Below are 18,152 nucleotides of genomic sequence, written 5' to 3' on the forward strand. Positions count from 1 at the left end.
AAGGCCGGGAGATTTAGAGCCTCCCCAGAAAGAGGAACTCTTTGTACAGTGAGGAGAGCCAGGTGGCACCCCGCCAGCACTGAGGTTTCGGAAGTCCTGTGCTCCCCACACACCCTCACTGCAGGCCTCTTGGGAGCCTTTTCTGCCCTGCGCATCCCCTTTCATCCTCAGGGGCTTGGGGCCTGGGGGCCCCTGAGCCAAGGGTCTACTAGCTCCATCTTGTAACAAGCTTTGGGAGCCTTGCACCCTGGTGGGTCAGGAGATGAACCTGAAGGGGACTGGGGGACTCTGGAGGAGAGGACACCCTTGGCTGGAGGGGCAGCCAGCCCCTGTGCCTGTGGTGTGCAGGCAGAGTCAGGCAGACACAGCTCGGTACAAAGGCACAAGATGCAGGGCAGCGTCAGGGCGGATTAAAGAGGGAGAGAATGACCTCAGGGAAGGGGGAAGGGTCTTTTCAAGTCCAGCCTTGCTAGCACAGCTGCCCGTAATTTGTGCATGCCTTGTGGTGACAAATGTGGCTGTCTCCCCAGGCCAGAGCAGCCAGAGGCCCAGGCCTGCCCGCCCTCCCTGGCTTGTCCTTATCTTGCTGAGAGCTCCTGAGGTCATTTCTTCAGGAGGGTCAAAGATGGAGAATTGAGAGCAGAGGAGCAGAGAACCTCGCACTAATAAAGGAAAACTGAAACCCTCTCCTGTGTGAGAGGGTTTGGGAAGACTTTTTTTTTTTTTTTTTTGGTTGAGGAAGAATGAATTCAGTCTCCTGCTGAATCATGATTTATAAATGCAGCTCAGATGAGGGTTTTAGAGTTCTCAGCCTTGGAGGCTGCCTCATTTAGAAAGGGTGACCTGCTGTTTAGTCCCTTCCCGAGAAAGGCAGGGCTGGGTGGGCATTTTGCAAAACCCACAGCTGCCACTGGGTCGGGTTACACAGAGCCCAGAGCCTTTAACTCCTGCCTGACTCCCTGCCAGAAAGCAGGGGGTTTTCCCAGGGTGACATTTAGCCATGGAGGCGCTGGGCTCTCCAGCTCTGCATTCCAGTCATTACTTGTTAACCCTTAGGTATTCCATCCTGGAGGAAAGCACTTGCCACCGTGTCAGGTGGCCTGGCCAGAGGGCAGCGTGTGGGCTGTCTGTTCAGGGTGTGTGCTTCTCTGCTGTCTGCTGAGGGCTGGTGTTGGGAAGATGAGGAAGGGCGTCTGGCCCTGGTCCTTTGGAGAGACAGAGATGAAAGTGATGATTGGATGTCATCCAGAGCATCGATGGCAACAGAAACAGTTCTTAGCAAATTAGAAAATAATTAAAGCTGCCCTTTGACCCCTGCCTCTACCTCACCAGCTGCACAGCCAACCCCACTGTCCCACCCCCAGCTGTGTCCCTGTTGTCAGGGCCTTGCTTTCAGCCACCTCTCCGAAAGAACTTGTGGGGGATCATGGATCCTTTTTCAAGGCTGATGAAATTCATGGATGCCTTCTCCAGGTAAATGCATAAGTGTACGGACACACCCTGCTTTTGCCTATAATTTCAGGGAGCCCATTGACCTCCTGAAGCTGGTCCAGAGACCCCTATCCCATGTAGGTGGCTGCTACTCCCCTGCTCCTGATGCCACCTCGTGGGGCAAGGTCATCCCCAGATACCAGGGCAGAGGCTGCAGCAGAGTAGGAGACCTTGTTTTGCTGCCACTGCTTCTGCCAGAGGGGCCCCAGCTCCTCTTCCGGCCATGGGCAGACAGGGTGGGGCTGGCCCTAGCCGTGCCTGGCCGCTGACGAGCTTGCAGCTCCTGTGGTCTGTGTTTGATCTGATAAGCACAAGTTCCTGAGAGTCTGTTGAGCTGTGGAGCAGCCCTGTCTGCGTCACTCTATGGGGGACCTGTGCCCACTCCCTGCTCACATCCCTGACCTCTGCTCGCTGCTGGGGTGTTCACAGGACCCACCAGGCAACCACTGCTGTGCAGAGCCTCTGCTGTGGCCACCTCGACTGTGTGGATGGCTGCACCTTGGTGGCCTCACTGGAGTCAGATGGTCGGGTGACCTCACCCGCCTGCAGCCACACCTCTTCATGAAAGGAGGCGAAGCCACCACGTCTCCATGATAAGTTAGATTTCCTCCTTGCCCTTTATCTTTTTTTTTTTTTAATTGAGACAAAGTCTCACTCTCTCGCCCAGGCTGGAGTGCAATGGTGCAGTCTTGCCTCACTGCAACCTCTGCCTCCTGGGTTCAAGCGATTGTCCTGCCTCAGCTTCCCGAGTAGCTGGAATTACAGGTTTGTGCCACCATGCCTGGCTAATTTTTGTATTTTTAGTAGAGATGGGGTTTCACCATGTTGACCAGGCTGGTCTTAAACTCCTGACGTCAGGTGATCCGCCTACCTCGGCCTCCCACAGTGCTGGGATTATAGGTGGGAGCCACTGTGCCCGGCCCCACCTTGACCTTTCTTTCCGTGGGACTCAACAACAGGTAGAAATCATTTCATTGTCCTCTTTTGCCACTCTCTGGCAAAGGGGAATCGTGTTTTTACTCTGGCTTCACCTATTGTGAAGCTGATCAGAGACATTGAGGGTCTTACCCTTGCAATGAGCCAATCAGGGCAGAACTAGAACCGATGCTGTTAGTTCAGCAATGTGTTGGTAAGCCATTAGACATGAGGCCAGTGATGGTTGTACACGCTTGCACTCACGCGTGCACTCTCACATGCCTCCTAACCAAAACTGGATAAACAGAGGAAAACAAACAAACACGAAGCCAGACTGTCTCTTTGAAGGCTCCAGTTCCCATAATAAACCCATGGGTAGCATTCTCACAGCACAGTGTGGCGAATCAGTTGTAGTCAAAATGAGCATTTGTTATCCAAGCAGTGAAAACTGTCCGCCTGTGGTGCTCTCTCTAGTCAGTGACAAATAGGAGTTTTTCAGAGAAAAGGCAATTCTCCTAATAAGCCAGAAAGGGTCTTGGAGTACCCAGCTTTTCAATGTCCTTCTAAAGCTGGAAGTAGACTGGGCACAGTGGCTCATGCCTGTAATCCCAGCACTCTGGGAGGCCAGGAGTTCAAGACCAGTTTCGGCAACATAGCGAGACCCAGTCTCTACAAAAAAAAATTAAAAAATAAAAATTAGCTGAGCATGGTGGCGAGTGCCTATAGTCCCAGCTACTTGGGAGGCTGAGTTGGGAGGATCGCTGGAGCCCAGGAGTTTGAGGCTGAATAAGCCATGATTGCACCTCTGCACTCCAGCCTGGAGACAGAGTGAGACCCCATCTCTTAAAAAAAAAAAAAAAAAAGCCAGGCGTGGTGGCTCATGCCTATAATCCCAGCACTTTGGGAGACCGAGGTGGGTGGATCACCTAAGGTAAGGAGTTCCAGACTAGCCTGGCCAACATGGCGAAACCCCATCTCTACTAAAAATACAAATAATTAGCCTGGTATGGCAGTGGGTGCCTGTAGTCCCAGCTACTTGGGAGGCTGAGGCATCGCTTGAAGCTGGAGGGGCAGAGACTGTAGTGAGCCGAGATCGCACCATTGCACTCCAGTGCCTGGGCGACAGAGCAAGACTCTCTCTCAAATAAATAAATAAATAAATAAATAAATAAATAAAGCTGGAAGTAGAAGGGGAGACATGAGATAGGTGGGTTCTGAGGGCTGGGATGGCCAAACACAGTTCTGCTGTGGTCAGGATTATTCTGAGATCAGGGGCAGAACAACTAGGAGTTACGGACCAGAGGACTGCGGGAATATGGATGCCGAGGACCAAAGCAAGAAAATGAATTACTGACAGATCAATACTCAGGTGTAAGCGAGACAGAAGCCTACGCCATGGTCCAGATTGAATGGGGGGCTGGGGGTCAGAAATCCAGGAAGCAAGATGCCTAGGAGCCTGGGCTATTGTGTTAAGGAGCCACCAGCGTCCTCTTACCTGTGAGTTGACACACAGAGGAATTTGGATCCTCTGTGTCCGAACTTGGGATAAGTGGGTTTACCTTTGCTCAAATTTTCATTTTTTTAGGTCTTTCTTAGGCTCTATGGCTTCCACCTCACATCTCGAAATGCACATCCCTTATTAAATATAATTGGCCATAATATGTATATAAAATATTTGAAAGGATTTTAATCATTTTACTTTTGGAATGATTTGGCTCTGAGTAACTCATCCAGTTTGTAACCGGCTCTAATTTCTGGGCAGTCATCTTGCACACACACAAAAGGATTCTTGTGAGCTCAGAAAATCTAAAGTATCCCTTTTTTTTTTTTTTTTTTCAGATAGAGTCTCACTCTGTCATCCAGGCTGGAGTGCAGTGGTGGGATCTCGGCTCACTGCAACCTCCGCTTCCCAGGTTCAAGCAATTCTCCTGCCTCAGCCTCCCAAGTAGCTGGGATATTACAGGCATGTGTCACCACACCCAGCTAATTCTGTATTTTTAGTAGAGACGGGGTTTCACCATGTTGATCAGGCTGGTCTCGAACTCCTTACCTCAAGTGATCCACCCACTGTGACCTCCCAAAGTACTGGGATTACAGGTGTGAGCCACTGTGCCCGGCCCAGTACCAATTATTTTCAAATGAAAAATTTTTTAATGTTTCATTGAAAAATTAATGACGTTTACTTGAGTAATATCTTGTATGCATTTAAATAATGGTCAGGGAGGTTGATATAATGTTATGTAGGCATTAATTAACACTAGATATAGCATCTTCACTTTGTGTGTAGGAGGCCAGGTTTTCAGGTTTCATACAGTTTTGCAAGCCCAGAGAAACTCATGGGCCCTCAGCGTTTTGCCCGTAGTTCCAGGCGGGACACCGCCTGTGTTGATGTGTGGAGTGAGGCTTTAAAGGAAATGAGGTATCAAAAGCTATAAATAATCCCTCCTGAGTCGAGCAGATTCTTTGTGGAGGAATAGCTGTCTTACCTGCACTATCATATTTAACCCTTATGTTAACCCTATGAAAACATGGCATTATGATCCTTTATTTGATAGAACAGGAAGTGGAGGTCATTCAGCTTCAACACCTGTCATTTGAGACTCTCTGTCTCTGACTGCCTGACCTTCTTTTGATCTTTTATAAAATGCTACCTCAGTTCCCATTTATTTGGGGCAATATTAATTTTGGTTAAGGAATCTGGGCAGGTGTATAGCAAGAACATAGAGCCAAGAGTAAGAACCTAGACAGACTGGTGAGTCAGTCATTGTTAGACCCTAACTGCTGTCAGCCGGGAAGAGACTTTCATTTCAATTCAGGACTTTTTCTTTAGCACCTGGCTTCTGATGACGCTGCCCATTACAGTAGAAGCCAGCTGGTTGTGGTGGTTCATGCCTATAATCCCAGAACTTTGTGAGGCTGAGGCAGGAGGATCACTTGAGGCCAGGAGGTTGAGACCAGCCTTGACAACATAGCGAGACCCCATCTCTAAAAAAAATAGAAAAATTAGCTGGGTGTGGTAGCACACACCTGTAGTCTAGCTTCTCAGGAGGGTGAGGTGGAAGGATCACTTGAGCCTGAGCAGTCGAGGCTGCAGTGAGCTGTGATTGCGCCACTGTACTCCAGCCTGGGTGACAGAATGAGATAGGGTCTCATTCTGGGCTCAAGTGATCTTCCAGCCTCCTATCTCAAAGATAGGAGTTCTTTGTTTGTGGGTGTTCCAAAAACACCCACAAACAAATAAAATAAAGTGGGAACCACTCCTGGAGCCCCTAGGTGAGGACACATCGAAGAATACCGTTGGCTGGAAAGGGATGGAGAGAATGGTATCCAGGGGAGGACTGTGACATCATGTGAATAGTCCCCGGCCTAGGACCCATGGGAAGGTGACTGTCTCTTTAGAGGCCCAGTGGTGGAGGCTGCCTCCAGGGAGTCTCTGCCTCCAGGGAGTCTCAGCCTCCATCAAGGATTGTCCCTAATCTTTGTGGGCATGTGGTGGAATGTGAGTTGCTTTTCTTTTTTCTTTTGTTTGAGCCTGAATGATGTGAGTTCACATATGCAGATACCCAGGAGTGTACATGCCAGGGGTAGGATTGCCAGAGCAAGATGAAGTGCAGCAACAGGAGGTGTAGAAATACCTCCTCTATTTCATGCCCTTCCCTGAGATGTATAGGCATGTTCTCCGATTCCATCAGCCCCTCTCTGGGCACCTGGAAGGTGCTTATTTTCATGGTTAGGCCATCAGGGCAGATGCAAAGGCAATTGTTCCATGTGTCTGAGTGCAGCGTGCAGCCTGCTGCTTCGTCTCTCTGAGCGTTCTGATTGGAATCCATGCATTTGTGGCAATATTGCATTTAGCTTGGAGAATGATTTAGGGAGAGGGTTGGCAGATGAAAGAGGAGGGGAGGAGGGGAATCTTGCTAGTGTGAATGAGGCCAGGATAGGTTTCCGTCAGGACTTAGTGTCTTTTAAAAGTCTTTTTGGAGCTGGGCGCAGTGGCTCATGCCTGTAATCTTAACACTTTGGGAGGCTGAGGCGGGACGATTGCTTGAGCCCAGGAGTTTGAGACCAGCCTGGGCAACATAGCAAGACCCTGTTTCTGCAAATATTTTTCTTTTTTAAAAAAATTAGCGAGGCATAGGGGTATTTAAAAAAAACATTAGCCAGGAGGTGGAGGCTGGAGGATCACTTGAGCCCAGGAGTTGGAGGCTGCAGTGAGCTATGATTGCACCGCTGTACTCCAGCCTGGGTGACAGAGTGAGAGCCTGTCTCTAAATAAATAAATAAATAATAAACAAAAGTCTGTTTGTAAAGATGAACAGACCTCAAGATAGTGGTTATCTCTGATGCGTGGGGATTCTATCAGGGAGGGGCACACAGGGCTTCTAAGAAATAGGACTGATAATGCCTGTTTCTTAATCTGGGTGATGAGTACAAGGTTTTCATTTAATTATTATTTTTTAAAAATGTAGACATGTTTAATGTACTCTACATGTATGAGAAATTTCACAATAAGAAATTTTCAACATTGTAAGAAACATATTCATGTTTCGTTTATTTCTTATTTCATTTAGGTGAGCATAGCTACCCCAAAGCAGAAACCAAAGACTCCATTTTGCTTTGGTAAGTACTGAGCCAGGGGAGGGACTCGTTTAATATTGATATGGCAACTTCCTCTTTTGCTTGGAGACAGTCCTGTGATCACATGTGACTATACCCTGTGTGTATGAGTGACTTAAATCACAGTGACGGTCCTGGGCGTCAAGTGATACTGTTTTCCCTGGTCTTGCTGCAAAGGTTGTTAATAACATAAGTACAGAAGTCCAGGGACTAATAACATTTCTGTTTTCTTTTTTTTTTTGGTTTCAGTTTTTTTTTTAAATTGACAATAATTGTACATATTCATGGGGTACATAATGTATAATTAGCATATCTGTATTAGTCTGTTCTTGAACTGCTATAAAGAAATACCTGAGACTGGGTAATTTAAAAAGAGAAGAGGTTTGGCCAGGCCTGGTGGCTCACACCTATTATCCCAGTATGTTGGGAGGCCGAGGTGGGCAGATCACCTGAGATCAAGAGGGAGACCAGCCTGGCCAACATGGTGAAACCCCATCTCTACTAAAAATACAAAAAAATCAGCTGGGCATGGTGACGGGTGCCTGTAATTCCAGCTACTCGGGAGACTAAGGCAAGAGAATCTCTTGAACCTGGGAGGTGGAGGTTGCAGTGAGCTAATTTTGCACCATTGCACTCTAGTCCACCTCAAAAAAAAAAAACGAAAGAAGTTTAATTGGCTTACTGTTCTGCAGGCTCTATAGGGCTAGAGGAGAAGCAAGAAAGAGAGTGGGGAGGTGCTACGCACATTTAAATAACCAAATTTCACAAGAACTCACTATTATGACACGACAGCACAGGGCATGGTGTTAAACTGTGAGAAACTGTCCCCACGACCCATCATGATCCAATCACCTCCCACCTGGCCCCAACTCCAACACTGAGGATTATAATTGAACATGAGATTTGGGTGGGGACACAGATTTGGGTGGGGACAGAGATCCAAACCGTATCAATGTCCATCATCATTTCTTTTAATAATTGTCCATATGCATTTCAGTTTTCTTGATGCCATAAGGCAGGTGCAAAATGTCCACTAGAAGTTTCTGCAAACCCTTATTTTAGAGCTGAGAAATGGTGTGCTCAGAAAAGATGGAGGACTCAGAGCAGAGGCAGATGGCAGTGCCAGGAAGGGGATAAGATAAAGGAAGGAGAATTCTGTTGAGAGTCTCAGTTACCCAAAGAGTGACATGTTGGGGGATGGTGTAGGAAGCAGAGTCACCGTGCACGGGTGCCTCAAGTCAGGAAGCAGTCAGTGAATTCAATGAATCCATCATCAGATAGTTACTTGGCTCCTACTATGTTCTCAGGACTGTGCTAAGTGCTATGAGCAAATGCTAACAAATAGTTTCTATTGCCTATCTCGGGTGGTCCTGAATGTAAGTTTTACAAAGGCAGGGATATTCCTCTGCCTTGTCACTGTGGTATCCTCAACACTTAAAGATGGTTCCTAGCGCATAGTAGGTGCTCAGTAAATATTTGTCAAATGAATGAATGAAGGGATGAATTCTGCATCTACCCCATGAGACTCACCTCCTACAGTTCAAGCTTATGCTAAGAGAATAAAATATTCCCTTGAGCTATTCTCTCGCCCCACTTCAGATTAGTTCAAACTTCTTTGGTACCTCATTCTTCTATTTCTTGCAAATTTCATAGCTAAGCTCAGAAATGACTGTCACGACTGGATTAAGAAAATGTGGCACATATACACCATGGAATACTACGCAGCCATAAAAAAGGATGAGTTTGTGTCCTTTGTAGGGACATGGATGCAGCTGGAAACCATCATTCTTAGCAAACTATCACAAGAACAGAAAACCAAACACCGCATGTTCTCACTCATAGGTGGGAACTGAACAATGAGATCAGTTGGACTCGGGAAGGGGAACATCACACACTGGGGCCTATCATGGGGAGGGGGGAGGGGGGAGGGATTGCATTGGGAGTTATACCTGATGTAAATGACGAGTTGATGGGTGCTGACGAGTTGATTGGTGCAGCACACCAACATGGCACAAGTATACATATGTAACAAACCTGCACATTATGCACATGAACCCTAGAACTTAAAGTATAATAATAATAAAAAAAAATAAAAAAAAAAAGAAATGACTGTCACGTTTTGTGGTTATCAGATCTAAAAATATATATATGTAATAATAATGAACCTGGAAGTAAATTGTTGACCTAATGGAATGCTCAGAGGAAAGAACAGATTGAGAGTGAGGCCAAGGTCACAGATTTGATCTCAGGAAAGCTTTGTTCTATTTCCCAACCACAGACAAGACTGCCAGTCCAGACCAGTTGTGCCAGTGGAGACCAAGCATGGGTCCAAAATTCTGTATATACCATGATGATAGTAAACATATTAGCACTGCCAGAATGCGGTTCACAGTTGTGTCTTGTTGACGGCAGACCAGCAGCCTCATCACTGCAGAACAGCGCACTGAGGCTGCTGTTAACATGGTCAGGTGTTGTTCCTGTGGCCAATAGGATGTTTTTAAAGGTGGGAAAGAGAGTGAGCAGGTGTGGCCTGGGGCTTCCTAAATTCCTAAGGAAATGACTTAGCATCATGGGAGATTTCTTGTTCTGCTTTGTGGAGTTCACTCATCTTTCTCCCTCAAACACCTTAGCTTTGTGGAGACTTGTTGTGTTGCTTGTATTCTGACCCGGGAACATCTTCCCTTCTTTTCTGTGGCTTTTGTAGTTATCAATGCCCTGTCTCAGAGATATTTCCTTCAAGCCAATGACCAGAAAGATATGAAGGACTGGGTTGAAGCCCTGAACCAAGCCAGCAAGATCACCGTAAGTTTGGTTTCTTCTGTTTTCTGGGGGTAGTAAAAGTGCCTCTTCCCAGGCTGTGGCCTTGTTGGGGTTGGGGAAAACCGAGATGGCAGTGGGGACTTTCCCAGGAGCCTGGTCTGTACCCAGTTCTCTCCCACCTCTTCTTGTTCCTTGGCTTACCAAGCACAAGTTGAACTGAGAGTTTGAGTTTGAATCAAGTTCAAGGGGAAGTTCATGGAGCATCCCCTTTGGGCTTCCTGGGAGGGCTCCCGGTCGGTCATGTTTTGGGTGATTCTGGGATGCTGATTCAGAATGTGGTAGGATTGGAAAATGGATTGCTGACTGTGAAAAGTCAAGTAACGGGAAAAGCATATGGGGAGAGAAGGCAGAACTTTTTCCCAGCTTGGGGCGGATACTGTTCTTACTTTCAGAGGCTGCCTGCAGGGTTAGTCCAAGCCACCCGCCTCCCTGTCCTGGAAAAGCCTTCTGTTTAAAAGCATCACAGAGCTAGTTCATGGGCTGTCCTACAAGTGTGCTCTTTTTCCTTGAGTTGGCTCATGAAGAATTCCTTTCCTTTCCCTTGGAAATACAGAAAAAGAAAGGAAGAGGGTAGGAAGGATGGAGAGGGAAAACTATATGTTTTGGAAAAAACTAGACTTTTGATAAGACAGGCAGACTCCTGGCTTATATAGATCATGGCTTGTATGCTGAAAAGTTTGTTTCTGTATCTTACAGTCAGAAATGCTTATGTTTGAGGGGCTTCCAATAGTGACTATTACGTGCTGCAGCAAATTATCCTCCCAGATTTCTCAGGGTTCCTGTGAACAACTGTATAGAAGAAATGTGTACACATATCTAGTATTCGTGTTGCTAGACCTAACCTGAGTATAATTGAGTCCTATAAGCAGTTTTGCTGATTAGCTTCTTATTCTGATAAACCTTGGTAAACCCGTGAAAAGAGAGAGTGATGAAAAGAGAGAGGATGAATGGCTGGGTGCAGTGGCTCAGCCTTGTAATCCCAGCACTTTGGGAGGCTGAGGTGGGTGGATCACCTGAGGCCAGGAGTTTGAGACCAGCCTGGCCAACATGGTGAAATCCCATCTCTACTAAAAATACAAAATTAGCCAGGCGTGGTGGCACATGCCTGTAGTCCCAGCTACTCGGGAGGCTGAGGCAGGAGAATCTCTTGAACCTGGGAGGCGGAGGTTGCAGTGAGCCAAGATCGTGCCATTGCATTCCAACCTGGGCAACAAGAGTGAAACTCTACCTCAAAAATAAATAAATAAATAAATAAATAAAATAATAAAAAATTAGTGAGACCTGGTGGCTGACACCTGTATTCCCAGCTACTCAGGAGGCTGAGGCAGGAGGATCACTTGAGCCCAGAAGTTTGAGGCTGCAGGAAGTTATGATTTTACCACTGTACTTTGGCCTAGGCAACAGAGTGAAACCCCATCTCTTAAAGAAGTCTCAGGTAGTGTAAGCAGCTTTGGAAAGGCTCTGCATGTTGATCTGAAGCAGTGCATGACACTGGAGCATAAGCGGTGACAAACAGTGTTCTTCGGGATTTTGAGAGGAAACACAGCAGCCAAGCTTCTGTTCTTCCTTTTCTGGCCACTGGGAACTCTAAAAAGTTACTTTCCGGCCGGGCGCGGTGGCTCATGCTTGTAATCCCAGCACTTTGGGAGGCCAGAGTGGGCAGATCATGAGGTCAGGAGTTCAAGACCAGCCTGGCTAACATGGTGAAGCCCCATCTCTACTAAAAATATAAAAATTAGCCGGGCATGGTGGCGGGCACCTGTAATCCCAGCTACTTGGGAGGCTGAGGCAGGAGAATCACTTGAACCCAGGAAGTGGAGGTTGCAGTGAGCTGAGATCGTACCATTGCACTCCAGCCTGGGCGACAGAGTGAGACTCTGTCTCAAAAAAAAAAAAAAAAAAAAAAAAAGTTAATTCCCTCCTTCTTTGCTGGGTTTCAGGAATTCATCTGGGTCATTTAGGGGAAATTTCTGCCTGTTCCATGGTGATTTTAATCACTAAATATCAACTAAAAATCAACATCCCTAAAAATGTGGTTACATAATAACAGAACTCACAGAAAATGAGAAAGAGTAGCTTAGGTAGGTCGTGACATGTAGCAACAAGGAGTCAGGCAGTGCTAGAGCCAAATCACTTGATTTTAATGAGCTTGAGTTGTCCTCATCTATAAAGAGAAAATCATGCCTGGTTGATAAGATTAGTGATAGTGCAGCAAAGAGCTTATCAGTGCATTGCCTGGCACTGAATGGAGGCCCAAAAAAACTGTAACTGTTGGTATCTCTCAGCCAGAAGGAAAATAGAAGGTGGAATTTCTGGCCTGATTTGGAGAGGTAGGGAGGGGGCAGAGGACATCCTTGTCTATGTAAACTGAGTGGGCAGTCCAGGAAGAGAAGGTCTCGTCATCTTTGTGGGGGCCCAGCATAATCAGGGTGCTCTTATTGTTTCGAACAGACACTAAATGACAGGGCTCTCATATAGCTCTGAGCTCTTGAAAGGGTCTGGATCCTTAGGTCTTTCTGACTCTGAAAGCTGTAGAAGTGGGAGAGGACCTTAGCTTTTCTCTCGAAGTCCTGGTGACATCCCGGCAGATAGATGTAGGGTGTTGCATTCTCCTAAAGGTGGGGCATTGTGATGCTGGGGCACTGGTGGGAAGTCAGGATTTAGTAGACATTCAGCCGTATTTTTGTTTTTGTTTTGAAACAGAATCTCGCTCTGTAGCCCAGTCTGGAGTGCAATGGCGTGATCTCGGCTCACTGCAACCTCTGCCTCCTGGGTTCAAGCGATTCTCCTGACTCAGCCTCCTGAGTAGCTGGGGTTACAGGCGCCCGCCACTATGCCCAGCTCATTTTTGTATTTTTAGTAGAGACAGTTTCACCATGTTGGTCAGGCTAGTCTTGAACTCCTGACCTCAGGTGATCCACCCCCCTCGGCCTCCCAAAGTGCTGGGATTATAGGCATGAGCCACCGTGCCTGGCCGACATTCAGCTGTTAATCCTGGCTTTGGGTAAATGACTCAACTGTTCTGGGCCTCTTTTTTTTTCTTTCTTTCTAACAAAATGAAAGATTTCCTCAGCATTTGCAGACTCTAGTAAATGAGTGAAGTGAGCAAGGAGGAAGAAACATGAGAACAAGAATGAGGATAAGTGACATCTGGCCCCTGGCCTCTCCCATTCTGCTGGGGAGAATGGTAGAGACTGTGCAAACATGGAATGCATTTTCTATCTAAAAGGGAACTGCTGCAGAGCTGAAAATCTGGATTTGTCTGTGAAATATCCCAAAACTTAGATGCAGATTTTAGAAAACACTGCATGTGACTAACAAAACATTGTTTGGGCAAAGTCGGTGGGTGGGCCACCAATCTGCAACCTCTGGCCTGTGATTTCCAGCTAACCATAAAAATTCTATGATGGGTTGGGCGTGGTGACTCACACCTGTAATCCCAGCACTTTGGGAAGCCGAGGCCGGCGGATCACAAGTTCAAGAGATGGAGACCATCCTAGCTAATACGGTGAAACCCCGTTTCTACTAAAAAATAGAAAAAATTCGCCGGGCATGGTGGCCCGTGCCTGTAGTCCCAGCTACTTGGGAGGCTGAGGCAGGAGAATGGTGTGAACTCGGGCGGCGGAGCTTGCAGTGAGCCAAGATTGTGCCACTGCACTCCAGCCTGGGCGACACAGCGGGACTCTGTCTCAACGACAACAACAGCAAAATTGTATGATGATTTGATCAGCTGTGGTACCATATCTCTGTCAAGGAAGAACAAAGATAACTCATTCTTCCAAAAGGGCTCGGTGTATAATTATTAGTACCACCTGGGAAGCCTTAATTAAAATATTTTGTAATATGTTTTTCTTTTAGTTGTGTTTCTAAAGCATTTAATATATTCTATCATTTGATAACCACAACAATGGTTATGATAAATATTATTCCTCTTTTCATTTTATACATGAGACGGTTTAGGCCTAGAGAGGTCTGATGGTTGCCAAAGGTCGCTCAGGTGGTTTGTGAGAGATGAAGGGTTATACCACACGCCTTCTGGCTCCAGACTTCATGGACCCCTTGTTCTGTCTCTACAAAGGCATGCATTTTTACCTGTTCCATCTGCCCAGAATGACTTCTCCCAGCTTCATGTTCCTGATTCCTTTTCTTCGTTTATTATTTTTTATTTTTTTCGAGACAGGGTCTCTCTTACCCAGCCTGGAGTACAGTAGTGTGATTATAGCTCACTTCAGCCTCCAACTCCTGGACTCAAGAGATTCTCCTACCTTGGCCTGTTGAGCAGCTATGTGCTACCACACCTGGCTATTTTTTTTTTTTTTCCATTTTTAGTAGAGACAGGATCTCACTATGTTCCCCAGGCTGGTCTTGAACTCCTGGGCTCAAGTGACCCTCCTGCCTTGGCCTCCCAAAGTGCTGGGATTACAGGTGTGAGGCCCCAGACCTGGCCCCCAGCTGCTGTTCACCCTCCAGGTTGCCGTTTGAGCGTCTCCCTGCCTCCTCCTCTGGAGACCTCCCTGCCCACTCCGTTTCCAGCAGGTCCCCTGCTGTGCGCTGCCTCAGCTCCCTTGATATTCTTTGTGCCACTCACCACCACTTGTAATTACTCTGTTTGTTTTATGTATTTTTTTGTCATTCCCCCTACTAGCATGTAAGTGCCATGAGGGTGGGGACCCACGTGTGTTTCGCTGTCACTTTATCTTTGGTTTCTAGCCAGGGAAGGGCTGGCTCATAAGTAGGTGCTCCAGAAATTCCTGGAGTCAGTTTGTATCTGTGTTGGGGGAGGGCGTTGCTGGCGGAGACGCTCATATTCAGATTTGGACTGCGGAAGGCCCGGGGAGGACCTGCAAGTCTGACTGTAATTTGGCACATTAGCTTTTCTCACGGCACCCCCATTCTGCTTTGGGCTCCCCATGTTTCCTAAACGTTCTGTTCCCCATTGACTGTTGCTGCCGCTCTCCCCAGGTACCCAAAGGTGGGGGCCTACCCATGACCACTGAAGTTCTCAAGAGCTTAGCAGCTCCTCCAGCCCTGGAGAAGAAGCCACAGGTGGCCTACAAGACCGAGATCATCGGAGGGGTGGTGGTCCACACACCCATCAGCCAGGTGAGGGGCCTGACTGGGGCTGCGGGGGGAGTGGGGGTGTAGAAGTGTCCATGGTGTGCCCGTGATGTGCTTGGAGCACTGTACTGGGGAAAAGGAGGGTGGGAGTTGGAGGGGAGCTGGTGCCAGTGGAGCCATCAGGGAAGTACAGGGCATGTTACAGCCCCATTCGTGGGTGTTAGTGACAGCATTGCAGAAGTGGAGGCCACTGCATCTTGAAGCCGAATGGCCTGTGCAGTTCTGTGCTGGACACAGGAGACACAGAAGAGAGGGTTTGTGAAACCTGTAGGAAATGGGATAGAGGAAGGCAAACAAGGCTGGAAACCAGCCCGGTGTCCCTCCTGGTTCACATTCTCTGTCCTTCCCTTTCTCCTGGGTCGGCCCAACCTCCCTGATGCTGGTTCTGTGAAAGTACCCGGTAAAGTGCATGACAGAGCAAAGGAAAGGTTTATTTTCCTGTTTTAATTATTTATATTTATGTAAGTTTTTTTTTTTTTTCTGAGATGGGGTGTCACTCTGTCACCCAGGCTGAAGTGCAGATACACATAATCACGACTCACTGCAGCCTGCGCCTCCTAGGCTCATGCAATCCTCCTGCCTCAGCCTTCCCAGGCTCAAGTGATCCTGCCACCTCATCTGGGGCTACAGGCATGAGCCCCCGTGCCTGGCTAATGTTTTTTTATTTTTTGGTGGAGATGGGGTTTTGCCATGTTGTTATTTAATTTTTTAGACAGGGTCTCACTCTGTTGCCCAGACTGAGGTGCAGTGGTGCAATCATGGCTCACTGCAGCGTCAGACTCCTGGGCTCAAGCCATCCCCCCATCTCTGCTTCCTGAGTAGCTGGGACTACACGCCTGGGTAATTCTTTTTTTTAATTTTTAAATTTTAAAATTTTTGTTTAATTTTCATTTTAAAACAGTTTTTAATTTTTTTGCAGAGACTGGGTCTCACTGTGTTGCCCAGGCTGGTCTAGAACTCCTGGGCTCAAGCGATCCTCCTGCCTTGGCCTCCCAAAGTGTTGGGATCACAGGCGTGAGCCACTGTGCCCACCATTTATTTCTTCTTTGACTTAGGGCAAAGAGGCCAGAGATTCAGGCAGGGGGAGGTGGATGGGGCTATGGCTGCATAGAGGCAGGGAGGCGCTGATCCTGACACTGTTTCCTTGCAGAATGGTGGGGATGGGCAGGAAGGGAGTGAGCCTGGGTCCCACGCCATCCTTCGAAGGTCTCAGAGTTACATCCCCACGTCAGGCTGCCGTGCTTCCACCGGGCCTCCCCTCATTAAGAGTGGTTACTGCGTGAAGCAAGGGAATGTGGTGAGTGTCAGCACAGGGGCTAAACTGGGGTTCTGGTGACTCCTCAGAACCAGTAGCTGTAGACATAGCAGAGGTGAGAGGAGATTGACAGGAGGTGCCTCAGTCCTCCGTGGAGCCTCCACCTTTGAGGGTTGACCATTGGCTGACCATTGGGGTCTGACCATTGGCCCCGGCCTGTCAGAGGTGTCAAGCCTGATATGAAGAAGCCCTTTCCCCTGCTGAATGTGGGGGCCGGATTTCTAGGGGGCTGGGTCTCTGGGAGCTTAGCATGAGAACACCCTCCACAATGCTGGGCACCTCTTGCTAATGTTCTGCCTTTTATTTTGTTATTACAGCGGAAGAGCTGGAAACGTCGCTTCTTTGCACTTGATGACTTTACCATCTGCTACTTCAAGTGTGAGCAGGTTTGTAGTAGCTTTGCTGCCCTGCTGAGAGGTCATGGAAACTAAGAGGTGCACAGATGCACACCCACAGGAGAGTGTGCATGAGTGGAGATGTGGGCACACAAAGACTTCAAAGGCACCTCTGTCTTATCTCCATCCATTCTGTGCACACATCTTTACAGTGACAGTAAGTGTCCTCTCAGCAGTGAGTTGCTGTGTGGTCAGAATCACAGCTACACAGCATCTTCTTAGATTTGTTTTGTCTTTTTTCTTGTTTTTGGAGACATGGTCTTTCTCTGTCACCTGTCACCCAGGCTGGAGCACAGTGGTGGATTTTTTGTAGAGACAGGGTTTCACGATGTTGCCCAGGCTGGTCTTGAACTCCTGGCCTCAATCTGTCCTCCAGCCTTGGCCTTCCAAAGTCCTGGTAGTACAGGCAGCAGCCACTCTGCCCAGCCAGATTTTTTTTTCTCTTGCTGATTATTTTGAGACCGGGTTATTTGTCAACCTGATTTTAGCCAGCCATCTCTGAGAAAGGGGTATTCGTCAGCTGGTCTTGGTCATGATATGTCACAGGCAGCCTCACTTACCTGTCCTTCTGTTCTTTCCACCAGGACCGAGAACCACTGCGCACTATATTTCTTAAGGATGTTCTCAAGACCCATGAATGTCTAGTCAAGTCTGGGTAATTGTGTCTGTTTTTTCTCTTCTGATCCAAACCTCCATTTGTCTTCTTTAAATCTCCCTTTACCACCCTTCAGAGACTCTATGCAAGAGTCATGAGCTTCCAAGAGCCAGGCAGAGGAGCCTAACTAACACCTTGTGACTGACTCACTGCATCCAAGCTAACACGGGGAGAAGACTGCCCTGGGCACATTTGCCCTCTTCCCATACCTTACTCTGGCTCCTAAGCAGATAGGCCCATATAATAGTTTCTGGTGGGCAAAAAGAAAGCATATAGAAACAAAGAGTGGGGCTCCAAAGCTTCTCAGGTATTAGGATTAAGTGCTCAATTCCTAGCGGAACTCAGGCTCAGAGGAGAGACCAGGCCTCTAGGTCATTCACCTCAGTGCTTCTGGTCAGATCACTCTATCAGTGCCTCTTCCCTGACCTTCTTATGCCTTTTCTCCTCCTTTTGACCCTGATGTCCCATTAACACAGGTGATTCATAGCGTCTCTGTGTTACTCCCACTGGGAAACAAGAACAGGTATTTTAAAGGGATTCCTCTGTCCTCTAGGAAATAGTTACCTTCCAGGTGTCGCATTACATAGGATGAGTTTGGGACTTGGCAAGGGATCTCCCAGGTCCAACGCCAAATACAGATGCCTATAGAAGTAATCTTTAGAGACCCCAAGGATATTGGGGCATCCAGAAACCCTCTTTCTGGCCACCCATCTGCAGTCTTTAGAGACTGGGTGTTTGTGTCCCTCCATCTCACGGCTTGTGCAAGCAGAACCCTCAGATATCATCAGGAAAGCTGTTCACAGCAGGCCGACTCTTCTCCCATGAA

At 47.7% G+C, this 18,152-nt stretch overlaps 1 protein-coding gene across 1 annotated transcript in view; it reads left to right on the forward strand.

Moving 5' to 3' along the window:
- The window catches only part of PLEKHA2 (pleckstrin homology domain containing, family A (phosphoinositide binding specific) member 2), an 82,183-nt gene that overhangs the window by 42,467 nt on the left and 21,564 nt on the right, over nt 1–18,152 (forward strand). Inside the window, exons 4-9 of the mRNA XM_011993356.1 lie at nt 6,978–7,026; nt 9,728–9,825; nt 14,806–14,946; nt 16,112–16,258; nt 16,594–16,662; nt 17,256–17,326. Of these exons, the coding sequence (XP_011848746.1) occupies nt 6,978–7,026; nt 9,728–9,825; nt 14,806–14,946; nt 16,112–16,258; nt 16,594–16,662; nt 17,256–17,326 (575 nt within the window). The remainder of the gene's footprint in view (nt 1–6,977; nt 7,027–9,727; nt 9,826–14,805; nt 14,947–16,111; nt 16,259–16,593; nt 16,663–17,255; nt 17,327–18,152) is intronic.

Source organism: Mandrillus leucophaeus, unplaced genomic scaffold, assembly GCF_000951045.1.
Source record: "Mandrillus leucophaeus isolate KB7577 unplaced genomic scaffold, Mleu.le_1.0 Scaffold111, whole genome shotgun sequence".
NCBI lineage: Eukaryota > Metazoa > Chordata > Mammalia > Primates > Cercopithecidae > Mandrillus > Mandrillus leucophaeus.